Source organism: Erithacus rubecula (genome assembly GCF_903797595.1).
Source record: "Erithacus rubecula genome assembly, chromosome: 8".
NCBI classification, from domain to species: domain Eukaryota; kingdom Metazoa; phylum Chordata; class Aves; order Passeriformes; family Muscicapidae; genus Erithacus; species Erithacus rubecula.
The window spans coordinates 11,159,406-11,185,542 of record NC_136659.1 but is presented as its reverse complement, the minus strand read 5'-3'; the positions used below and the strand labels follow the sequence as shown (position 1 = coordinate 11,185,542).

At 38.0% G+C, this 26,137-nt stretch overlaps 2 protein-coding genes across 10 annotated transcripts in view; one reads left to right on the top strand and one right to left on the bottom strand.

Moving 5' to 3' along the window:
* Window positions 1–394: 394 nt before the first annotated feature.
* Window positions 395–3,734, bottom strand: NDUFB3 (NADH:ubiquinone oxidoreductase subunit B3). 2 transcript variants are annotated; one of them, XM_079311540.1, is made up of 3 exons: window positions 3,605–3,734; window positions 2,195–2,336; window positions 395–648 (listed from the first exon to the last, which is right to left on the bottom strand). In XM_079311540.1, the coding sequence occupies exons 2-3, from the start codon at window positions 2,332–2,334 to the stop codon at window positions 492–494; spliced, it is 297 nt and encodes a 98-aa protein (XP_079167666.1). In that variant the 5' UTR covers window positions 2,335–2,336; window positions 3,605–3,734; the 3' UTR covers window positions 395–491. The 2 variants fall into 2 exon arrangements, with proteins under 2 accessions (XP_079167666.1, XP_079167665.1); XM_079311539.1 differs by lacking the exon at window positions 3,605–3,734 and adding an exon at window positions 3,346–3,569.
* A 140-nt stretch (window positions 3,735–3,874) lies between these two features.
* The window catches only part of HYCC2 (hyccin PI4KA lipid kinase complex subunit 2), a 45,311-nt gene continuing 23,048 nt past the window's right edge, over window positions 3,875–26,137 (top strand). For 2 of the 8 annotated variants that reach the window (XM_079311500.1, XM_079311495.1), the window contains exons 1-5: window positions 3,945–4,021; window positions 4,512–4,555; window positions 21,694–21,796; window positions 22,689–22,767; window positions 23,830–23,931. In XM_079311500.1, coding sequence (XP_079167626.1) covers window positions 22,717–22,767; window positions 23,830–23,931 — 153 coding nt within the window. In that variant the 5' untranslated portion in view covers window positions 3,945–4,021; window positions 4,512–4,555; window positions 21,694–21,796; window positions 22,689–22,716. The other 6 variants (XM_079311498.1, XM_079311499.1, XM_079311496.1 and 3 more) reach the window with 6 other exon arrangements.

Below are 26,137 nucleotides of genomic sequence, written 5' to 3'. Positions count from 1 at the left end.
TACTTCGAGGCAGTCTGGAGTTGGTTTTAAAGCTTTAAGCTAATATTTGTTTTTATTTAGAGACATAAGAGTGACTAGTAACAAACACTTCTTAGAGGTGAGAATTCATTCATTACCACTTACTGTGAAATAATAGTTATTAAATCTGTAATAAATATGGTACAAATTTTCTCTTAAGAGCAACAAACTTCTCAGTTTAATTTAACAGAATCTTGGCAGATCTTTGAAAGAATTGGTCTGATAGTTTATCTTGCTCACTCTTTAAAGTATAGTATAGCAAACTCAAGAGCCATCTTGGGTGGGTTTTTTTCCTCCAGATTGAAGCCAATTAAATGGCTCTAGTCATGTTTTTTGATCCTTCCACAAAAGTGTAATAAAATCAAAGAAACACAGGTTAGCCTGTGATAGACTTTAATATGCATAAGTACAGCAGCAGGCTTATGCATGCTTCATCTTATGATTAGTAAGTATTAAGGTGTCATATTTTATCTTCAGTGGTGGCCTCCATTCTCCTTTGGAGGAAACATTGTATATTCAATGCCCAGAGCTATGACAAAAGCTAAAGCTCCCCACTTGAATCCCCTGGTAAAGATCTCTGGTATGCCGATAGGTCTTGCAAAGCCACCGTAGTATCTCCACACTTCATTACTAGAAAGGAAAATGAAACCAAAGGAAAAGGATTAGTGGAGCCAAAATAACAAGAATTAACAGTGATACAAATTAACAAGAATATATGTATAACAGAATGATAGAAGTATTTCAATGAGATAGACATTGGGCTGTACAATATGTTCTGTCATTTAAGTATCAGGAATTGCAAGTGAAGTTCATGATGTGAACTCAAACCCTTACCATGTAACTTGAGATACAGGTACTGCCAGCAAACAACACAATTATAGGAACAGAATTACCCCCCTCAAAATCATTTAATTGTACTCTTCTGTTTTTACTCTGTAAGAAATCAGAGCCCACTAGCACTTGCCTGGATTGGGCTAACTAAAAAGGCTCATCACTGTGCTAGACAGTATGTAGCACAGTTAAATCTCACAATCCAGACATAGATAGCTCATCTTAGTGTGGAGGCACTTTCTGTTTCACAATACAGCACTTAACTATACGACAGTCAGATGATTTTAAAAAGAAAGACAGTGTTTAAAAAAAAAATATGATATTTAGCTTGAGCTACAGAGTATGTACAAACTTCACAGTTTTGTCTTGCTGCTTTCAACATCCATTGTTATTGAAACATTAGTCACTGCTCTGACTACAAATGTTTATTTATTTATGGCACAATCAGTGTAATCTATGGAGATGGGTGTAGTTTGTCTCTTGTAAGGACTCAAAAGAAAAGGAAAGATAACTAAACAATAAAATAAAAACTCATTTTGGTAGATGATACGGGGGTTAAACAAGAGGCAGATATTTATGTTCACAGATAATCTCTTGTGCAGATAGATTTTGTGACTTGGGATGAAAGCATATTGGCATGGAACAGTATCTTCTAGGTGCCAGTATAGGGTTACTCATGCAACCTTTCCAGACTACTCAGCACAAGACATTTGGTATTTTTATTCCCCAAGATGAAAGGGTGGTTGAATGAAGTACTGCATAATTCATGATGTGGGAGAAATGCATCAAGCCTTGTTTTAACAGCTGCCTAAATGCCTAAGAAGGAGATATTCATTGTAGAGTGGTAGCATGAGAGCCAAAAAGCTGATTCTCCATGATGTCATTCACAGTTGAATGCAATCCCACCCTGTATACATGTACATTCCTTCTTTTCAAGTAAAGGCCTCCTGCTGTGTATGAGGAATGGTATTCCTACTCAGAATGTCAGTGCAAGTTCCAACATCGTCATCAAGACCTGGGCACACAATCTCTTTGCAGAGGACAGGATTATTCACATGTGCAGAACCTAAGACTACTCAGGTGTTTTAGTAAATGAGGTGTTGGTCATTGTGCCTGGTCAGTGTCAGCATGAAACATCACAAAGTGCAAGGCTGCCTCGCAAGATCTGGAGACTGGTCAAGGTGATGCAAGGTGTGACCTTCATGCAAAAAGCAAATAAAGACTTAACTGAAATTCTGCCTAATGTTCACTGTTTTTGCTGAAGAAAGAATTATCTACAATGACAAGGTTTGGCTGATGTTACCAAATGACACATCACAATGATTTTTGAGGCTCCTGCACTTACCGAGCCCACGGATCCCTCAGGCCCCGTCTAGCCAGCATTCTCTGCACCTCCTCCAGGGGAGTTCCCTCCACCTTCCACTGCCTGTAGTCAGGGAGCTGCACTTTGTCATGGCCATGGCCATGGCCACTTTCATGTCCCATACCTGGAGGAAAAGTTGGTTACTTGGCAGAGAGAAACATCTTATTTTATACACTTGCAAAGAACAAGCCTCTGTACAGGAAAGATAGGGAGGCAACAAGAAGAAAGAGAACAAAGAGCTTTGTTCTGTAAAACAAAGAGCCAAGGGACTTTGTGCTGTGTTTCAGAGGCTGGTGATTACACACAGTAAAGCAAAATGTGCAGTAAAGCAAACTTAATCATTATTGTGTTGTAAGTCACGACCATCTCTACACTCATGGAGCACCTACATCAACCTTCTGTGCCAGAGAACAGTGTAAGAAAAACAATGGTTTCCACTGTCTGTAAATGCCCTTCAGCAACACCAGCCCCAACAACTTCCAAACTTTCCAGAATAATCACAAGGGTTCAGAATAAAAATTTCTGACTTAGGGGTGGGAAAGCTGTGATGGTTAAGCTCTGAAGAAACACCTGAGAAAAACAGACTTGGCTCCTCATCTCCTTTTCAGCTGCCTCCAGTTCAATCAGATATAGCTGTGCCAGGACAGATGCAGGGACAAGGAGATGCATCTTACCAGTTGCTGGATGAGGCTGAAAAATATATGCTCTTTACATACACCTTGGAGAACTATAAAAATATTAAGTTTTTCTTTAAAAACACGTGTGAAGCTGAACATTTTCAGTGAGATCATGAAGGACTGGAAGAAAATTATGGCTTTTAAGGCTCCATTTCCACAAAGCACCTGAGTCTTCTTTGAGCCAAGGTTTCCCGTTTTAACACATATCAGTTAGCAAAGAATAGATTCACTGTCCTTAACTTCTCGAAATTGACTGGAATGCAGGACACAGCTTCAAAGCCTGTAACTCTTGAAGATGACTCCAGGCCGTGAAGGCAAACAGAGAGATTTCGTCGCATGAGAAATCTTGGAGAGCAGCATTAACGCTGTCAATTACCCGAAAAGCTCCCCCCAAATTAGACCCCAGGCTCCAACCCTGCGATAGAAATCCAAGGCCTCTCTCCTACTAAAATTCACCTTTTACAAGAGAGGAGGTTATGCCCTGTCACGCACACGCCGCGGCCAGCGGGCTGCGCTGCAGGACCAGCCGGGCGCTCTCCGACAGCAGAACCAGCAGAAGCTGTGCCTGCCCAGAGGTCGGACGGAGCGGGGCAGCGAGGGCACACTCCGGAGTGACAGCCACCTCCACTCCCACCCCGCCGCCTGCCCTGCCCTGGCCGCACACGGACACCCCGGTGGCAGCGGCCGGTGCCGGTGCCAGCCCCGCCCGCGGTACCTGCCCGCTCCGCGACCCCGCTCAGGACGCGGCCGCCACCCGGAACCGGAACGCAGGCGAGGACCGGCGCCACAGGAAGCACGGGCCAGCCACGCAGGTTCCGGGAAGCTTCTGTTCCGGCTCTTGCCGCTGGCCTGGTGCGGACACAGAAGCCACCGAGGCCGCGGAGCCACTGCCCCAGCCCCTTCCCGGGCCGCCGCCTCCCGCAGCGCTGCCGCCGCGGCTCAGCGGGGCAGACCCCGCACCAGGAGCGGCGCCGCCGGCTTGGGCTGAGGGGCCGGGAGGGAAGGAGAAGCGTAGCGGAAAGCGGCCAATCAGTGCGCGGCTTCTTGCGGGGGGCGTGGCCCAATGGGCGGGCGCCTTGCTGAGGTGCGGGGCCGGCGGCGGCTGGAGCTGGCGGCGGAGGCGGAGAGCGGGGTGAGGGGGCGGCGGGGCTGGCGCGGCCGGCACCGGGGGCGGCGGGACTTGGGCCAGCGCCGGGAACGAGGATCTCCCACCCTTCACGGGCTGCTTTTCGCCGTCTGTCGCTTCCGGCGGTGCGGGCAGGGACGGGAGCCCCGCAGGGTCTGTGCGTGCGGGGGCGCGAACCGTTCCCGCCGCTCGCGCTCCCTCTCCTGCCGCTGGTGCTCTGCTCCTTTCCCGTGTCCGTTCCCGCTCCCTGTCCGCTCGGACAGCGGTCCCCTGTCCCCTCCCCGCGGTTATGTAAGCCCCGGCCCCCCGCCCTGCCGCGGGGAGCGGTGCCGGGGCCCGGGCAGTGCCCGCTCGCTGCCCGCCCTCGGGGCGCTTCGGCCGGGGAAGGAGGTGGGGGAGAAACCGGAGCTCCCAGCGAGCCCGGCTGGCGCCACGAGCCGAGTTTCGGTTTGCAATAGGTTGCGCTTTAAAAGAACATTGGTGTTTGTTTCCATAGGAGAAGTGGGGCGACGTCCCGAAATCCTGGAAGTGCACTGAAAGGTAAGTGAAAGTGAAGAATTCTTTTGACAGCTGACTCTTGAGTGAGCTGGTGACTTGGTTTCACCGAGCTCTTGTGTCGGGAGCTCGGCGTTTGCATGTGTGGCTATGTGACTGTGAAGTGTCAGTTGCCGTAGTGTCTGGTTAATCACAATTATTTTTATGTTCCTCAAACTTGAGCACATTATCTACTTCATCTGGAAAGAGACTGGTAAAAGTCAACTGTACAGTCAATGACTTATCAAGGCTTAAATTATTCTTTGGTTGTATATAATACAACGCTGTTTCTTTTTAGCAAAATGCTAACTTTATATTAATTTTTGATACTTTTATTAACATAAGAATAAACAGTACATCATGATGCCGACATAACTTTGGGATAGATTGTAGTGCCTTTTTGTAATACATTTTGATGGAAATCTACTTCTGGGTTTCAGGGTTTTTTAGTAGGGATATTGGAAGCGCATGAGAAGATTTCCAGGAGGAATGCCATTATCATGTTATTAACAGTGAAACTGTTCTAAATAGAGTGCCATCTGTTTAATCCAGACTGCCTCAGTCTGGTTTCAGCATTGCATGTTTTTTACTCTGAGATAAAGTCTGGAAGATTCAGAGCAGTCTTTTCTCAGGGTGAAAAGACACACATTTGTTTTTCTATAATGTGTTAGGGGGGGAGATGGAATTGTAGGAGTGCTTTTTATTTGTGAGGTGCTTAAATCCCTGTCTTAATAGAGAATGCAGTTCTTTCAGAGACTTGTAAAGTGTTTCTTGTTTCTTACTGTGCCTGAAAGCTTATGTGTATGTGTCCGAAGTCCACTGGTGTTGAGGAATGTGGATATTTTTCTCAGATTTTTTTTTTTTTTCAGTCACCTGCAGGCATGTCAGATACCAGATACCTTGGCTTTATTCTTTGAGAGAAAGATAAAAAGTCCTAGTTTTATTTATGTTTAGTGCTTTTTTTTAAATTATTATTTGTTTTGGGGGGTTGCTTTTGTTTATTTTGTTTTGTTATCTTCATGGTGATTGGAAGCCTGACTTGAGTATTATGCACAAAACTATACTGGTATTGCTGAGTCTGTCACCAGGGATGTTCAGTTCTGATCACAGAGCACACTGGATTAGTGTGATCTGTTGTGCATGAACAGAACTGTAGCAGAGGAGTGCACTTGCCAGGATTTGTCTTCAGGCACACCATTGCTTTCAGGGTTTAACAAGGTTTGGAGTAGCTGTTTTTACCTTCCCCTTCACCCTCCAAGTACATAAAAACTCCTGTTAAGAAAAGCTTAGTGCAGTCAGTTTATCTGCTCCACCATGTTTTGCTTTTTCTATTTCCTTTTCTTTCAGTATGGACCATATTCTTTTAAAAATAAGACTGCAAATATGAGGGATGTGATATTTTGGCAATCTATTAAGCTCTTTGATGCTGTATCTTCCAGTAAGTGAGTCTGCATAATTTCAAGGGGCCTACAAGTGTTGCTACAATGTGTTTTGAGAAGGAAGATTCCCCATAATTACAGTGTCAGTCTAGAGAAGTCAATAATATGCACAAGGAAATAACATAAAATAAATTTTTGTATCGTGTAAAAAAATCCCCAACAAAGAACTGAATGTCCTCTAGGAAGGAAAGGTCATTGAAACTGTGTACAAATAATCAGTACTTTTTGTGATTTATTCAGTTGGTTTTTGGTTTTCTTTTTAATTTTTTTTAATAAATTAATTCATAGTGGTGATAATTACTGCAAAGATTAGGTGTTCCAGGCTAAAGCTATGTTAGCATGTATGCTGCCATGCTAGTTATGATTTGCTGGGATTCCTGCTTGTGTTGTTAAGCTAGAGGAAGGCTGCAGGGTTTCTTGGATAGCTTTCAAAAGTCCATGTTTCCAGCACTTTGTGTTGCTGTGCATTCTGGGTTAACAGATTGTGAGATACATTATAGGAACCACTCTTCTCTGCCTGTGCATCCAATATTCTCTCTAGCACTGGACCATGTTTAGTGCTGTGCTCTTCATTATAGTTTTCTGGAGTAGAGAGCTGCGTGACTGACACTGACTTGAAGTGTTTTCAGTTTTGAGATGACAAGAAAAGCTTGTGGGGTTGTTGTTTTGGTTTTTTTCCCTTCAATATCAGAATATATATTTGAACTAGTTAAATATTGCATCTTTTTTCCCCCTGAAATTGCATGTTGCTTACTGTGGTGTTCTATTAGGAGTCAGTTATGTCATTGGAAGCCTCTTGTCATTTGAATAAAATGCTTAATGATGCTTTAATTGCAATAAGGATGGAAAAGATCTTTCTTTAGTTCACCTTGGTTTCTTTGAATGCTTTAAAAAATAAGCTGTGAATGGTGGAGAAAGAAATTATCTTCTCAGGCATCATTAGAGAGCTAAATATTTTATGGACAGTGTCATAATCACTGTTACACCTCTATTTTAGAGAAATGATGGGCTGGAGCAGTAGTGTTATTTTCTTTCTGTTTGTGGTGTTTGCTTGCTGGTGTGTGGTTTTTTTGGTTTGTTTTTTTTTGAGGCAATGCAAAGACCTTTCTTGACAGGAACAGCCACACTGGTCTGATCTGTTATTCCCACTTGAAGCCTTAAGCTGAGACCCTGCAGTGTTAAAGGATCATTGTTCTGAGTTCTGCTTGTCTGCCAGAGCTGAGCAGGTGCTCATTTGACAGCAGTTGCTTTATTCTTACACTCTTTTCTAGAATATAAGGTTACCCCTTAGGTCAGCTCTCCCAGTCTCAGTGGGGATGATGTGTTGTATGGATTTTTGTTTCATGGATATACTTCTAAAAATTTTGCAGCTACCATGTTTTCTGTCAGTAAGAGCTGCACTTCATGTGTGGTGTCAATAAGTCATTCATTCCTCTGTTCTGTTGTGAGCCTGTTACCTGAGAACTTCATGTGATACTCTCTATGTTCTGTATGAGGTGAGGCAGACCTGTTTGGTTCTTTACCAAGAAGTTTAATATGAGTTGAGAATATTTGAAATCGGGGTCATGTGTTCACTCAAAAACTTGTCTGGGCTGGAAAAGAATTTTTGATTCCATGCCTTTTCTCGATGCTTGTTTACATGTATTAAGATATGGATGGTATCAGGAAGTGAAGGTGGAGGCTTCCCTGGCTGAGTCTTCTTGAAGGACATCTGTGCTGTAGTAACAGTCATTAAAGAAATCCCTTTCAGGGAAAATTTATCTGAGCAGACACAGTCACAAGTAGTACGGTTTGACTGCTACTTCAGTCAGTTATTTTCATTTCTGAACAGAATAATTGTGAGAAGTGTTTCTTGACTTATTTAATGCTGTTTTCTACAGGGTTTTTTTGAGATCTCCTTTAGTGGTGTCTGTGTTGTATATGGTTTGTGAGTTCTTTAAATAGTTCCACGTTGCTGTTCCTCTGGATTCTGCTTAACTGAAATGTGTGACATGGACATTTGTGCTGACTGCATGACTTTAGTTTGCTGATTCATACGGAGTAAAATTGATATGTTTGGAATAGATTTTTGTTTCCATTCCCTATATTTAGTAGTTTATACATTTTAAATTGTGATTTTATTTAGGGTCGTCTTCTCCTCTTCTGCCTTGCCTTGACCCATGTGTGAGCTGGGAGAATTATTTGGCATCTATCTGGAAAGACAGTGACAAAACTTAAAAGAATAATCTTATTTTTCATGGCCATTCAGCTGAAAAGATATTTGATTGAAAGATAATGAGCTGAAATATGTGTAAAATTTGCTTGAGTTTTTTCCTTCCTGTCTTAATTTTCTTTTTGATTCAAATAATTTAGTTGTTTCTGAGAGTTCTGGAGTCTGTTTCTTCTTTACATCTCCTCTTCTTATTTTCTGTTTTGTGTTTTCTGTTTCCTTTAGGTTTGAGGATATCTTGAGCTTAAGGAGAGGCTGGAGAGCAGCCCCTCTGCATGCCTGCCTCTGTTCTGATTGGGAACAGGGCTACAAGGTAGGGAAATTGATTTAGAAAAGGCTACGAAGAAGTCCATAGTAGTTACTCGATTTTCCTAAATATCTTAAGCACAAGGTCTTGGAGACACACAGGCATAAGTGTAGCAGATTTTGTTGTAAAAATAGCTCAAGTTAGCTTGTATCTCTAAATTTGAATATTGTATTTGCTGCATGTGAAAAATTAGCTAGAATTTTAATTAATTTTAAAAACATGAGCTTTGTGAAGATGTGGTGTCTTAAGACCGCTGTGCCCCATGTATAAGCTACAGTGGTGATTCCACCATCCCAGTTAGCATTGTGATGCCTGAACATGAGGGTCAATAACCTTTTAGACAAGACATGTTTCATACAGTAGGAGGCTTTTATGTAAACTTAGTTACAAGGAGGTGGAGTTAGCAATTTATCAAGTACCCTGGTACATGCCATCAGAGTAGGGCAAAGAACAGAAATCTAAATGCTCAGCTTTGAGTTTTATTTTATTTATTTATCTATTTATTACTCTGGGTTAGAGGTACACCTTTCTGAAAGGATACTTGATGCTTCAGCATATCACTGTGGTTAGCCTTAGGGTTGGAAGCACACATCCAGTTAAAAATGATAATTAAAGAAAGCTGCCTGCATAGAATGGGTGTTGTACTGCTCTTTAGTATCTGCAGCAGTGAGATGGACAGATGATTGGTTAAAGTCCATTTACTGTCGAGAACTTACACAAGAAGTGATTGAGGAGTTGAAATGATAGTAATGTGCCCTTTTACATAGAAATGTAAGGCATGCTCACAGAGGATTTATCCCAGCAGAAGCTCATATTTTTTGTGTAGCAGTGGAGAACTTTCCATTACTTTTTTGTGTGTGTGTGTGTTTTGTTGAGCCGAAACAGCACAGAGTCATAAACTAAATATGGACACAGAGGGGAAAGCAAGGGGAGTTTAAATGTGAAATGGAAAACTTACTAGGTCCTTATGCCTGTGGGTTTGAGTTTTTTTAAGGTGCTTGATTCTTGTTCTTAGCATAAAACAGGACTTGGACAAAATTGCTGAGCTCCCAAGGCTGCTTCTAGATTGTTAATTATGTATTTGTTCTGTTTGGTAGTTATGTAATTGGCAAACCACCATACCCGATGATCTCCACTGTTGAATCTGTGCAATAATTTCAAATAGTAGTGTCCTTAAGCTTCTGAAATTGACTAAATCATATTTGTGGCAATTTCTTGGGAAGAGAGATGCTAATTAGACTTCATATGGGCCATTCTGATAGCTTCCTTCATGTTGGTGGACTGCAGCAAATTGCAGTGCAAATCTTGTCATGTCAGAGAGGCCAGAGCTTCTTGAAAATCTCTGAAACAGTTCTGTGTTACCTGTGGATATACAAATAGAGATAAGAGTCTTGGACTGGAGGGCAAGTTGAATGCAACTAGAAAAGAAATACCTAAAATACTCCATGGATTTAAGCTAAGCATTCATAAACTGCTTATCTGCACTGTTTATATTCATAGACATGAATATGGCAGCAACCTTTCCTTAAAATCACAGGTGGCACATGCACTGCATGTTTCCATTGAACAGGAAGGCTGGGAGCAGGCTACTGCCTTTTGTTTGCTTAGATCTGTGCATCTGCCAAGAGTTGTTTCATGTGTTCTGAGTCTTCAGCTTTGCCTTCACCCGTGTTAGTGTAAACACCACAGGAGTTTGAGAGGACTCTGTGTATCTGTTGAATAAGAAAACTTCCTAGCTTGTTTTTGTTTTCTGGTGGGAGAAGGAGGGAACAGGATTTTCTCCTTGCTACAATTTGTGTTCGAAGTTGAGACAGCAAATAAAAAATTACAGTTTAGGATTGGCTTGTTGTCAATGTGTCTCTAAAGGACCAATTGCAGAAATAGCTGAGATGCCCTTTGGCTTGCACGGGCATTGAGTGGACTTGGACTATGCATGGTCATGTTGCTGCCTTCAGAATATGCACCTTTTCTCCATCAGTGGTGAAAGTACTCCTGCAATCAGTCCTTGCAGAAATGAAACTTTGTGGATGTTGCAATTTCAGACTGTGTTGCGCTTGTCTCCTCAGCCATAGAAAAATGTTACTGAGGCTTCTGGGTGTTTAAGTCATTCAAATGGCAGCTGTGTTCCACACATACCCTGTGTTCCAGGAATCATGGCATTAAACTCTGAAAGAGAGTGCTTTGCTTTTTCCACTCTATAGGTTAAATCCCTTCAGTTAGCTACAGGTTTTATATGGTTTTTCACAGTTAATGTTACAGTTTACATGGTATAACTAAAACTTCACTCATTTTACTTCTTCATTTAAATTAAAATGTTAGCCCTATATATCTAGTTTTTAACTTGCCAAATCAGCCCAAAATTAAGCTCTGACAATTTTAGGGAAATGATTGAAGATGCTCTAGTAAATTCCATAATAACACTTGTATGTTAACTTTAATTTTTTCCCCTAGCTTCTTCAGTGTTTAAACTGAGTAAAATTAAGGATGCTAAGGCAGAAAAATAAATGTGCAACAGTGGGATTTCACGTGTGTTGTGCACAAAGTCCTAATCAGGTTAAGATTGTGGATGGATTCCAGATCAGATTAGAGGTCAGTAGCCAATACTAATTGGCATTGATGCTGCTGAAATTGTGTAATTGAGTATTGTGCTGATTGTCACAGGGTGTTTTGTGCCACCCCTCCACTCCCCCCTTTATTTGGCAACTTAAAATTTGCTAAATATTTGAATGTTAGTTTTGTTATTGCCTCTGTGCCCTTTTTCTTAGACTTGCAGGTTCTGGTGTGTGCTAGAAACAGAAAACTGGGTAGGTTCAACATATGAAAACTTGAAGAAAGCTCAAGAAAATTGAAGTACAGTGCCTGTAGATATTAATTTTGTCTAATAAGTGCAGAAAACTTAAACATTGTTGGTCAGTGGGGAAGTGAGAGTGCTATGCCTTTTTTTTAGTTTTTATTTTTTGTCAGCTGCTAGGAAAGAGCTGCTTCAGCACAGCTTCTTGTCATTTTACTGAAACATATTGCAGAAACCTTATCACACTTGGCTGGTGGAGATGTGTGTGGGTGTGATGGTCCATTGCCCTTCTCTGCTGATGGTACTCCCATGATTGCAAACTACTGTATTTGATGGCTTATTTTGATAATAAATTTTTGGTCTTGTGAGAGAGAGGAGGGAACAAATCTTAAATGGATATTACAGTGCTAATTAGGAAACCTTAATCACTGTTGTCAGCTCCATCAAGTTTTGATGTATTTCAGATTAATAATCCAATGGGTAGCTTTTGAAAGACAAAATCTCTCCTACAGGGTAAGGATGCAAGCTTTTCTTGGCTTTATGCAGAATTCTAGTAGTAGTTATTTTATTGCTATTTCTATGAACTGCTGGGGCATTCTGCTTTAGTAATGTGTGCTGACTTTGAACAGATTGCCATGATTATCTCTTTGTCTTCTGAATGCAGACTTTAGAGCTTCCTGAAATATGTAAGGTTGCTATAAGTAAATGCTGCATTTTTATGCACATGCGTTGCATCCATGGAAAGTGGAGAAGGTTTTTATTAGCATTTCCTTTTTTATTGCAGGGGAATGTATGAAGCTGCCATCTTCTTGGTTTTAATAGTTTAAGTGAAACAGATAGAACTGATTAGGGAATAAAATCGCTAAAATATGTTATAAAAATCTTTTCAAAGTGCCAGTTGGATAGCTGGCAGATAAAGCAAAAAGGGTGAGGATTTTACCCCTGAGTATGAAACCCTTGCTGCTCACTGAGAAGAAAGAATTATAGTGTAATCATCTTAACTTGCAAATCTGAACATAATTGCAAGTACAGGTTGTTAGGTCTGGGTTTGTATTTTGTACAGAACAGTTTTTCATGTGCTGAAGGAGTCACATGTGGACTGTGTGTTGGTTTTGGCTTGTTCCTGGGGGTGTGGGGTTTTTCTTCGGGTTTTTTTTTTCTTTTTTTGTCTTTATACCTGATCAGCCCTACTTTTTGAGAAGTTACTCTACATTCTCTCTGCAGGTCCACTGTGCATTCCAATGACCTCAGTATTTCTAAACCTTCTATATAAGTTGCCCTTGAATGACTGAGTTTTTTGGAGCATGCTGTATGAAAAATGAGTATATTACTTACACCAAAAATGGATAACCTAGCAATTTCAGGTGCCTGCTGCTTGAACTTTGGTAAATGCTGCTGATCCCTATCAGAACAATTGCATAGGGAAACAGAGCAGGCTTTTAATTAAGCTCAAGCTTTGATTAAAAATTTTTGATTAGGTGTTTGAAGAGAATGAACTGAATTTGCTCTTTGCCAGTATAACTAACAAAAAAGTGAAACATCATAAATGTTACCCAGATGGGCAGTACCTGTAAAAGATTAGAGAAACTATTTATGTTTAGTATAGTTCGTGTGGGTGTATTTCCATCTGAAGTGGATGTCATACATGGAATTTCTCAAAGAAGATTAATGTTGCAGAAAGCAGTAGTGTAACTCCTAACAAGTTTGCATGTAAGGCCATTTCTGGTCTTTTTCCAAGGGTAAATTTGTTCCAGAAACTTGAGGAAAGGAAAAGCACTGTTTACCAACTGCTTTTGAAGTTTGTGTTTTTTTAAGCGGGAGAACTATTCAGTATTACAAACAAAAACTCAGAGTATCTCTGTGTATGGATGAGGTTATGTATAAATGGCTGAAGATTGGAACATTGAGTCCTCAGTGAGGTTTTTTTCAATGCAATAAAATATGTTTGAAAACCTAGAACACTGTAAAGTTAACCATCTCTATATAAATTCCATTCCCCTGTCCACACAAAAAAGCTTGGGGAAGCATACCTGTGAAGCTTGCTGCATGGATTTTCAATGCTCCCTGTTAGATCTGTAACTTTCCATGATCTTGAAAGCCTAACATTTTCTGAATATATATGGGGACAATATTTGGCAAAAACTTTAAATTTTGTTCAGGCAATAAATAGAAAATAGTATCGTACATTTAAGATCTTGCTCTTGTTTCTGTGGTGTTGGGGGGAGGAAAAAAGGCTGTGTATTTCAACTGGAGTCAGCAACCACCTGTGGAAGGCTGTTTTCTTTTTGTGTCTGTTTTGTTTTGTTGTTTGTTGTGGGTTTTTTCTTTATTTTTTATCCTGGTCTTTAGCTTAGATAAATGAAAAACATTGTAGAAAATCTTGCCTAACATGGTGCATGAAAGATTGGGTCGATTTAAATTGTTTCTGCAGTGTTTGTATTATGTTCCTAAAGATACTATGTATGAAGTTTTTTTGCCCTAAAAAAATAGTTTAAGTTTCAGATTAAAAAGCATCCAAACAACTTCCCCAAGTCATGTTGGTAACTTAGTGTCCTCACTATTTTAAAAATACATGAAAAATGAATCATTTCACACTAAAATATTCATTAGTCCTTTCTTAGGACTGGTCGGTTTGTATTCTGTTGTAATGTTGGTTTAACAGTAGAGGAATAATGGTTGTAAACAATATGCTTTATGTTTAACTATTCAGCAGTGAGGATTAATTATTAAACTCACACCAAGACAAAGGGGGTACCTGGTGTAGTTGTTACACTAATTTACATTTACTACTGTTTTAATTCTCACACAGGTATTTCACTGAGAAGCAGCATATACTTCCAAGTAATAGGCCACAGAGTGCCAATTATAGTAAGCTGAGTTTCAGAGTTTCATGAGCTCTGTTAATAAGGTGAGGTTACACTTTCTTTAGAGACACTGTTTCTTTGTCTGTTTTCTGTGAAGGAGAGTTCAACAAAGGCCATGTAGTTTCCTGCTCTGGAGGAATCCTAGTGAGGTTAGTAGTAGGGTTGGTCATAAGCATCAAATTTGTAGCACAATCATCTTAATCCCTTGGGTCAAATATATTGGTCACTGATGTTCACACAGCTCTTAATGAATCATGCTATATAGAATTAACATGGTCAGGAACATGTTTTATTTCTTCTGTGTGGAAATGCTGACTTGTGCAGTCTGTCTAATCTCAATATAAAATTAACACTGGTTTTCTCTCTGTTTTGTGAGATTGTTCTTTGCAGTTTTTAAAACTCCTCTCTAACATTCAGAAAACTAGAGTGAGACTGAAAATGACTGACACTGAAATAATGCTGTGATGCATGCCATGAAGAAGACAAGTTGTTTCCTCTGCAGTGACAGTTGGAAGTGATAAAGGCACTTACAGTTTTAACTGTGAAAGTTGAAGCAGATCTTAGATTTCAGAATTCTTGATGCTACTCTGCTTTACCTCTGAATAGTGAGCACCCTCTGTATGTGACTTAAGTCCTACTTGTAAGTGTCTGTAGATTCAACTTGCTCATATATTCCATTAGGTCAAGCAGAAGAGATCTGGGCTGTTCTGAAATTGTCATCTTGATGAGTAGTGGTGTGATCAGTGATGCTTCATTTAACTACATTTGTTGTTCAGTTCGCTTTTTAAAGTCTGGGAACTTGTATTAGAAAAGTGAGACCAGCATATCAATCAGAATTAATTTTATCCTGGAAAACTGTACATCTTAAATGTGAATGAAGCATCTGAGTCACATATGAAATTCATGGCATAGTGCAATAAAACATTATGTCTTAATTCTTAAGTATCTTTATTTTAACTCTGCCATTTGAAAGTTTATTTTGGAACTTTGTATTCATACTGCATCATTTTTTTTCAAGTCAGCAGGATGACATAATTTTAGCTATAATTGAGGTAAATTCAGATAAATTTGGAGATTCCACTCATTTGAGATTTTGTGAATGTGTAAGTAAGTGTGTGGATGGGGGGAAATTTGTCACTTCAGCTTAATCTATTTACACTCCTCTTCCCGGAGGTGGAGGCTTTACCATCTGGAAGTTGGAAAGATTAGAATAAGGGATTTCATTACTTTCAGCAGAGGATCCTCTGGGTTAGATCGCTCTGAGAACAGGGTAGAAGAAAGGAGGTTAGGTAAATTAATTAATGAATATGTAACCTAAATTCCATTTTGTGTGAATTACAGTTGGCAGGGAATACTGCAGTGAGAAATATATACTGATATTGGGATTTAGATATTGGTCTGGAATTGACTTCAAATTTTTGATGGATATTTTTATATTATAACAGGCATTTATTTCTCTCAAGTGATGATTTTACAGCTCAAAAGTGGGAAGCTGCTTAGAATCTTCAGCTGGTATTTCTAGAACGTTTGTGCATGAATTTATTTCCTGATCACAGACCAGATAGTGATCTTAGCATAATGCTTGCAGTCTTTTTCCAAAGTGCTTACTGGGGGGGTTTTGGTGGTGTGTCTTTTTGTTGATTTGTTTTGATTTGGTTTTGAATTTTGTTTTGGTTTTGTTCCCACAGAAATTCTGTTTCACAATTTCTCTTAGCCTGTGTCTGTTCATTTTTAGTATTTGGCACTGAGTGCCTTAAAAAGACCACCTTCACTGTGATTTTGCAAGTGTTAGTTTGCTGAGGCTTTTTTTTTTTTAGGCTCCTTCTTTTACTGTGCATTTTGTATCTTTACTTATCTAGATTTAGTTTACTTCATGAACCAGAACCATGAATGAGAAGGTGTTTGGGAGAGGTAGGGTTACACGGAAAGTAATTTGCATGGGTAAGTAAAGAAGTTAATGCAGACAAACTAGCACAGGAAGAGTTATTGCATATGAACTAATGCAAAGGGAGGACAAACCTGTATTGTCTGGCGTGGGATGGGTTATCACCAGGATCCTGACAAGAGAATGTTTTAGGATTAGTGTAGGATGACTACGTGAAGTTGTTTCTAAGGAAACTGGTGCTGAGAGAATAAGGTAACATTTCTGTGGCTAACCTACGTGTGTGTGTGTGTATATATATTTGAGTGCGTCAGGTCCTTAGAATAGAATAATTAATATGTGTTTTGTGGTTTATTATTATTATTGTTATTATTATTATTATTTTATGTGAAGGCTGCAGGATGATGTCTTTATTGTTTCCAAAATCCTGTAAGTAATGTAGAGGAGTTTTTTCTTTGCAGAAGATAAGTTTCTTGTTCCACATTCTCGATCATCTCTACTCTTTTGTGCCTTTATTTGTTGCATGGACTCCTAGGAAAGGGATTTAACTATGAGTGTACAATTGTGTTTAACTCAGGTTCTGCTTATCTGTGTCTGTGAAGCAAATGGCACTTAAATTTTTCTCTGTAGAGTCACCTGATTTCTGTAGCTCTCTACAACTACTCTGTGCAATACTATGAAAACATCAGCCTTAAAGTAGTTTTTTAAACTGTTACATGGTGTCTGTTTTCAGTGTTGTATTTTCATTCCCACTGCCCTAATAGTTTGTCTTCAGCCATTTTGTATCTGTAAAGCACAGGTTCATTGTACGAATGGCAGAAAGAAGGTTGGCAACAGAGCTTGGTGGTGCTTGAAAAGGCACAGAAGATAATTTAGAGCTTAAAAAGACTTAGAGGAAGCTTTTTGGAACAGATGGGCTGTACCTTTTCTTTACCCCTTTTTTTGGCAGCTGCTGAAATTGATGTGACATTTTTGATAAGAAATGGATCTTACTGTGCAAGTATGGTATCATGAAAGTTTACAAGACTATTATCAATCATCTTTGACTTCTCTGTGGTAAGGCTTTCTCCCATTGTTTTCACATAACTTTCTTTGTTGCTGATATCCAAAACGAAAGCTTTTTAGCCTGATTATTACTAGTGAGTCAGAGTGGGCAGGGAAGAAATGTCTTATCCAAGTTGTTTTGCATGACTAAGGCTTGTCTAATAAGGCTGGCAACCTAAATCCCACATACAGAATACATCAGCATTTATATTTTAAAGTTGGAATGCCTGCCTGTCTGCTGAAGCTTGCAATTAAATTACCTAAAAACTAGAGTTGGAAGAGTGCTCTTTCTATTAAGCAGAAGGCATGAGCTGACAATAATAAATTAATAACCTGGAGGTGATTTTGTTTCTTTCTGTCTTTGTCAGTTTTTACCTTGTTTGTCTGTTCTGTGGAGCTGTATGGCCAAGAGAATTCTGGCAGAAGTTTGACCCTGTTTCTAATGGCAAGTTGTCATTGTAGATCTGATTTGTTGAGGATAATAGTTTTAAATTTATTATTTTATGTTCTTACCAAAATGACAGTTAATGTAAGTGTCTACAGAATAGGATTCTGGTAGAATAATATGTTTATGTATATGGATACAGGGAGATCACAATGGTATTTTGTACTGTATTTGTCATAAGAGATGTATATTAAAAATACATGTACTTTTGAATAAGTACAAGAAGTCATCCACCAAAATGGAACATTTCCAAGGCTGGTTTTATTTTTTCCTGGGATTAGATTAGCATAAGTGTCAGACCCTTTTCTAGTGTGGAAACAGACCATGCTGTGGCTATTTAATATCTTCTGGTATATAATTTTAGAGTAGCTGGATACACCTATATACTGAGTGGTTAAGCAAAGAGTTGTTTTTAAGAGAGGTTTTTTGTAAAGCGTACCAATGAAGTGCTAGTCTACACTATTGTTGTTTTATTTACTCTCCTTGTTCTACAACAGAAGTGAGTATGTAAAACAGGTGTTGCAATATTTATCTGTAATAGCTTCTTAGTGTCCCCATGATATTTTATGGTATCCTACAGTGTGAGAAACAGTACACTGTTAACAGTTTAAGATTTCTATCTTGGTGCATTCAAACACTTTGTTTTTTATTACTCTGTTAAAAGAACAAGTCCATGCTACCTTCTCAACCACTTGATTCCATGTGCTTCTAAGACAAGGAGTTCTTTATTCCTCTGTTTTTAAAAAATTCCTGTATCCAGGTTAGAAGTTATTTTTCAAATCCTTGTTCTTCAACTGCTTCTTAAACATTATTGTGCCTTACACATACTTCTTTTTAGGTTGTTTGCATCAAATGTAGCCCAGTATTTAAAATAAAATTATATTACCAGTTTTGTACATTCTACTTTCGTGTTTTCAGATTTACTTTAAATGACTTTGTGTAATCAAGCATCTTGATTTATTTTCAGGCTGCTGATGCATTCCTGAACAGATGCTTTCGTTCCATCATCAAATGTATTACCTAGTCTTTTTCCATTTAGTCTTTTACACCTCTGCATTCAGGAATAGCTCCTCACAAGAAGTTCAGATTGTGCTTTTGTTATCTGCACTTATCAGCATGCTGCCTGGTTTTCTTCCTCCAGAGTTTCCCAGTCTCGTTAGTGTGGGTGTGTGGTGGGGAAGCTTTTTTCCTGTGTGCTTCTGACCACCTCATCTTGTATTGTCTTCTATCTACTCTGCTTTCCAGGGTGTTAATCATGTTTAACACAGCTGCTCTTCTTACAGAGCTATGAGCTTTCTGGGATCAAAGAAACTGAATGTATGTTTAGTTCACAGTAAGGATGCATTCTTGATGCTTTCCATGCTGCTTTTTTTAAAGAGGCAGCATGGAAAAGTCTTTCTTCAAATACGTTTCTTTGCACGCTTAGTAATGAATTATAGATATGATGAGTGTTTACATAGCTTTGGAAAAAAAAGCTATAATTGATAATGGAGTTTTCTGTTTTTAGACCTGTCAATCCATAATGTTCCCTTACACAAGTGGCACAGTGAAGAAATCATGTAGCATGAAGTTGTATTCTTTTGGCTGACACAACTCAGGTTTTAACTGCAAATTATTCTTTTCATAGTCTTTAAGGTAAAAATACATTACATTTTCATTCATTGTGCAACTAGGACTAAAATTATGTTATATGCATCATGCCATTTAGTGTATAATGACCAAAACTGGACTCATTTTGAAGTGCATATCCTGTAATGTAATCTCTCTCATGTATCTTTAGACCAGTATAAACTACTGGCCTCTTTAAAACAAACATACAAAGAAAAAATCCTGAATAAAATACGAACCACCAACAAAAAACACTCTGCATACTTGCATAATCACATCTCCTTAAATATCATCAGTTATGAATATCTAATTGGTGACATTATATTTTTCTTTCTAATCCTCTCTTATAGTTGATAGTGTAGCAAGTGGTACTGGCTGAGATTATTTGGGTAATAATTTGCTGTTGCAGATTGATCTTGTTTAGTGGTTTAAATGGAGACTAGTAAATAATAATGTACTCAGTATTTCTTCTAAATATAATTTCTTTCTCTAATTTCTTTCTTCTAAATATAAGTGAAAAACAAGCTCTCTGATGAGCAGAGTTGATGAAACCCTTTTTTATTTCTTTTACTGTATTCAAAAATTCTTGGGGAGTTATCTGAGCTTTAACTTTCCTTAATCTGCTAGTATATTGTTTGAATAAACTTTTTTTCCAGACTTTTATATTTTCAAAGGCAAAAGCATTGAGAATGGTGAATTCACCATCCCTGGAAGGGTTTAAAAACCCATGTAGATGTGGCACTGAGGATGTATATTGATGGAATTGACATGCTCTGTTAATGGTTGGACTCCATGGTCTTAAACATCTTTTTCAATGAAGATGATTCTGTGATTCCATGATTGGTGTGCATACCACACTCTAGGAGAGTGCTCTGACTTGGTAAAATTCTGTTTACATCTTCACTTCAATTGACAGATGCACAGTGCAAGACTGTGACTTCCTTCAGAACAGAGTATTATGGCTAAAGATAAAAAGATTCCAGGTCTAATTTAACAGCCTTGTGTGTCATAGTTGGCTAGTTTATACCAAATGAGTAAGTTTAGGAGAAAAAATTTAAACTAGCATTTCAGGTGCTTTTATGGGGAAATTTTTTGCTAATTGACTTTTTGTATCTGATTTTAACATTGAGTGACTGCATTCCTAACTATAACTTTTCCTGTTCCATGTTCTAGTATGACTTCAAACTTGCTTACTTGTTCAGCATTTAAGAAATCTTCATCAGACCATATGTAAAAATATTTTAGTATGTTTTATTATTACTGTTACTAATAACTAAACTTTGATTAGTTATTATGGTTGCTATATATTATAAGAACCTTTGAATCATAGTAGAAAAAATATAGTATTTTTTTTAAGTAAACATGAGAAACCTCTTATACTCCCTGTACTTTGTTTGCTTTGGGGGAGATGTGAACACTCTGGAAATGAAATTCAATACTCTTGGTTCAGGGTACTTCAACCTTGAATATATATGCACAGAGCTTAATGTATTGAACCAATTTACTGTAGGGACACACCCACACAGTGTTTGATGTATTTATATATAAAATATATTTATATTTTTCCCCCTGAAGGTACAGCAAACCAGGGAGTGAGTGTAAGCATGAGGTGTGCTGTCCAGATGGCCATTTGAAAATCCCAAGAGCCATCTGTGTGAGGCTGAGCCAGCCCCACAGCTGCTGTGCTCTGAGCAGTGTCCAAGTGTGCCCAGGGCATGGGGTGGGATGGGGCAGTGAGATGGGGGCTCACCCTGCTTTTCACCAGTGCTCTGTGCAGATTGTGCTGGGAGTCCATCAGCTGCCTGGCTTCCTTCTGTCTACAAGGCCTTAAAAATATCCCAGCAGATAATTTGAGAGAGAGAGATGATTTGCCCTAAAACTGAACCAGCAGTGACTATAGCCAGAGTAGATGTGAACTATTTGATGCAGCAGCTGAGGTTCTCAAGCTGATTTAGACTGGTAAAGAAGTTCCCAAATAAGGCTTGCTTGAAGCTCAATGCATGACAAAACCATTAATATACTTAGAGTTGGTTCTTTTGGGTGTTGTTTGCCTCATGCTCACTTTGAAGGGATTCTTCAGCAAAAGGTGAACTTTAGTCTAATATGTGATTTTCATAATGACACTGAAATTTTGTCTCTGTAAGAAATATGTACTAAAGAATTTATAGTATGGGAGAGTCTTTAATTTATTTAAGAATTACATGTTCTTCAAAGTCAGGGTATGAATTCAGTTCACATTTTATAAATTTATTACTCTTCTTTCCTCTTATGCTGTTTTTTGTAAGTTCTGTGACTGTGGTACTCTGCACCACTAATATGGAAGGATTTTCTGTAGGAGTGACAAAAGCCTTTTTTTCATCCCTTCCTCCTGCTAAAACACTGAACCTTTTTTTTTCAATGGCAAGTTGCTTTATTGCAGAAAGATTCACCTGGACTTTGGAGGATTTGGCAAACTTCAATTTGCAAGGCCAAAAAAAGTTTACATTAATTCTTGCTTTAGTTTACTATACTTTTTCTTGATTTTGTGATCACCCTACCTTTTTTTTATCTTTTAGAAAACGGGGCAGTATTTGAAGGCTTGACAAATGCATCCCAGGTTGAAAAATTTCTGCATTCCTTCTCCTCTTCCTCCTTTAGAAAACTGACTTCTTAAAAGAGGTAAAGTTGAATGCTGTGGGCTTTTTTCTAGACAGAGTAAAATAGAACTCATCTTCTTGTGTAGCATACACTATGATGTTTTAAATTAAATCTATGCATGGCTCACTCTGACATGGTATCTGTTTCCCTATATCAAAAAGGATGTCTTTGTAAACTTTTGTTTGCAGAGATCTCAATAGTTGTTCTCATTACTTATTTCACAGAATTATTTTTCAGTGTTTCTGCTCAAATATATCACTCAGATGTTACTCAAATTTAAATTAATGTTGTTTCTGAATTTGTTGTACTTTAGGACGTTTAAAAATACTTTAGAAATCTGAAGTAGTTCCTTACCCCCAAGAGAGTTGGTATCCTCCTAATGACTTCCTGCCAAGGGCCATTGAAAAAATGATACATTAACTCAAGAAATGTGTTGGAAAGCCTTTTCTCTTATTTTACTCGACTTTTTGTTTAACAGTTACTGATTGTTCTTCAGTACAAACCTTTCAGAACTCAAAACAAGTAAGTTCTAAGAACAGAGTTGGTGATTCCAGTCATGTAGTCTGGCTATTAAAAGGTCATTTATCAAACGACTTCCATGATGTAACTTGTATGTCAAACATGTAATTTTTTTGTTGAACCTAAATAATTTTCAAGACACTTAAAACTGGCCTGAAGCACTGAATCCTTCTTTTCCTTCCTTCCCCATTCATGCAGAGCATTTTAGACTAAGCAAACAGTTAAATTACGCTTAAATAATGGGACTGATGGTCCAAAATGCAACTTTTAATTGTTTTATATAATAAATTCTATTAGAAAGATATTAACAGCTTTTCAATGAGTAGGATTGTAAAAACCAAAATTTGCTTACCATTACTAATATTTAGTAATATTCATTTCTTTTCCTCTAAAGGTAAGAGAGAAGCAAAAGAAGTAAGAAAATGCTGGGATCAGAACGAGGTGTTGTGGAAGAATGGCTGTCAGAATTCAAGGTGAACTGAGATGATGAATGATATCTAAATCTTTGGCTTAGTGCCACCAAACATAGTAGTGGGGTTTTTTAATACCAAATAAATAACATTTTCAATATCTATTGCTTGATCTTTCAATTTTTTTATAAGTACATAAAGTATGCAAATGTCTGTAATTGAGTTGGCTGGTACATAATACATAATGCATAGTTCTAATAGTATTTTGCTTTTATTGTTTATTATTGTAGAGCAGAATACTGCAATAGCAATGTTGCCTTTTAAATGTATATTTTGTGTAAGTCAAGCTGATATAATTCAAGTAACAGCTGGATAACACTGCCCAGATTTCCAATTGAGGAACTTTTATATTTAAAAATAATTAGTATATGTTTATTTCAACTTCAATAAAACATCAAAAAAAACTATTTGACTTTCCCCCACTATGGTCTGCATAAAATTGTTTTGTCATGAAGAATCTGAAGTATTTTTAAGCTATTTTACATGTTGATGATTATGCTGAGTGAAATGCAGCATAATGTATAAACAAGAAAAAGGATTTCAGGACTGATAAGAGATTAGTCTGTTATTTAAATTAAGATTTAGTAGTTCCTCACATCATTGATGATAGAAAGTCTTTATGTGCTGTCATTGGAAAGTTTAAGTTCCAAAGATGCAAAATCCACAAGCTTGGTTGCTTGGGGAAGACTCGAGGCTGTCCGTGCTCATTCTATACTCTCCACACCTCTTAAATGAGTTGAGTTGATTTGATAAAGTCTTCAAAAAGAGCCTGTTAAATACAGGCTATCAAGAAAAGAGAGTCCTCATATCAAACTAGAGCAAATGACTTACGAATCTGAAGTGCTTTTGGATATAACCCTGAAAGTGATGAAATGCTCCCCAATGCTCTTTGTATGGAGAAGGACTTGTACTCAACAGTTAGGTTACAAGTCTGAAAATGTACTGAACTTCAGGACTTTTCTTTGATGTTGAGAAGAGACTTCATTATTTTGTGGAGATCTTGAATACTTGGAAGCATTTATTTGTCAGGGTAATCTTTTTTTTTTTTTTTTTTTTTTTCTTTAGGCATTACCTGAATCCCAAATTTCCAGCTATGCAGCTACATTGCACCGAAAAAAACCACTGGTACCAGCTCTTTATAAGGTCATTCAAGACCCAAATAATGAGGTAGGAGGCTTAAAAAAACCTATTTCTATTCTCATTCCTGGATCTTTCACATCTACAACTAAAACTAAAGTAATGGAGAGGAAGATTGATTCTTTTTTTCTAATGTAGTCCAACATGGGTATCATCCCTATTTTTAGACTCTTGTTTTTTGACAGTTACTTTAATGACTTTCTAGTAAGACACAATCTCATCTGCTTCCAAAAATACTTCCAATATTTCCAATGTTTTTGCTCTCTGCTAGATTGTCCTTGCCACAGCTGACTGTTGTGTTTTATTTGGCACAAGTTGGTTTTGGTGTTTTGGTTTGGGTTTCTTTTGTTGGTTTTTTTTTTTTTTTTTGAGGAGGATTTGAGTTTGGAAATATTTTAAAAGTTAGATTTTTTTTAGTTCCCTGAAACCACCTTTCAGTCTTAACTGAGACAAATGAGGCCTTACAGTGAAACTTAGAAAGATCAGTGTACTTCTTGTGTGGTAGCTTATTGCAGTGGAGGATGGAATAAATTTTTAAATGCCATTAAGATAACAAGACCTTCTCGTGCTTATACTAGTATCACTTTTGTGTAATTTGGTTTACACTTATAAGCAAGAGCATAACCAGGGCCCCAAAATATAAATAGACACAATGAAAACTTAGCTTACCCTTGTACATGATTTATTTTGTAAGTGACATTAAACTGAGCTTTCTAACCCATTGGCTTCTGAGAGGAGCATTTCTGGGCAAGTGTGTGAAAAATAACTTCTTGAATAAATTGTGCAAGCATACCATTCTCTGACATGTAAACTACTTTAGGTAAAATGCTTACAAATACTTGATGTATCATCTGTGACTTCTCATATATTTATAAATTAAATGGGTAGTGTACATAGCAAGGAAGTTCTTTATTTTCCCAAGTACAGCTCAGCTGTTTTAGGAAGCTGAATGCTTGATTGAGCTTCAAGGAGATTGCATAATGCTCATGCGATTTTTTTTTTTAAAAAAAGGCTTCATAGCTGTCAGCTTCATTTCAGTATTATAAATAACCTGCATAGTGACCTTTTTCCTTGTAATGAAAAGCTGCTGTTATTCTCTCTTCAACCTGAAGCCACCATTGCTGCTGTCCATGTATTTGTGTTTGTGTAGATTCCTGAAAATGTAAAAGCTTCTCATTGTTTGAGAATAAGCATTTGATTTTTTTTTTTTTTTAAAGAGCAAAGAGCCGGATTTGGTTCTTTGCTCTTTAAAAAAGGGTATTTTTTTAGGGTGATGTTATTGCTTATGATGCTAGTCAAATATTACTCGTTGGAGCAGCTGTTGCTGTTTGGGCCTGACTCTGATATCACGTGTAAGATAAGCAATCCTAGACACAAAGATGTCCAGCTTCAGGTCCTACCTGTTAAGGCAGGATGTATTTCCTTGTTGCACTTCTTCCAAAGCTATTTGTGTGTGAGAAATATAACCAAAGTGAATTCATGACTTTACATAATTCTGAGTAATACTTCTCCCTAACTGAGAAGGGTTTTTAAATATGCATTATAGGCCATTATTTGTTGGAAGGGTAATTAATGGCTTATGAAGATTAAGCATATGTAGTACACTATTATAAAAATACACTTTCTGGATTCTTAAACTTGATGGACAAGTAATTCTTTAGTACAGTTCAATCATAAAGTTGACAGATTTTTAAAACTTCTGGAAAGTGGCAAACTGTTTAGGGCAAGCATGAATTTTTCTAGAATCACATGATTCTGTCTTGGTAAGACCAAGATGATTAATTTAACATGGAATCAGCATGCTTAGGAACCAAACACTCCAGTTGTTTCTCTCTCTTGGCAGGTGTCTACTAGTTTGTGAGCTATTAAATGAAGGCAAACATATTGACAAGTTAAATACAATTGTTACTATCTGCCTTTGGGGAAGTGCCCTGGCTTTTTAAAATATAGAGATAAAGATGACTGGAGCAGAAATTTGCATGAAGTGTAGAGTGATCTTGCTCATAAACAGCTAATTTAGTTGAATAATATACTGATTTTTGTGTAGTATTTGAATTCAGAAGTAAAGTGCTTTTGAAGTACTGTTTTTCAGATAGTTTTATAATTTTTAGGGGTGGTTTATGGCTGTAGACAATACTCTGTGGATGTCAAGTTAATGTGATACCGAAATTCAAATTTTCAATATTCATGTGGGTCTAATTAGGTTTAACTCAGGGCAGTTGTGAAACAGTGAGAT

Excerpts from the sequence above, each read along its gene's own strand:
- NDUFB3 (XM_079311540.1), bottom strand. The coding sequence starts at position 2,334 with ATGGGACATGAAAGTGGCCATGGCCATGGCCATGACAAAGTGCAGCTC. Across the intron at positions 649-2,194 it reads CTGAGGGATCCGTGGGCTCG|TAATGAAGTGTGGAGATACT; the intron begins GTAAGTGCAGGA and ends TTTCCTTTCTAG.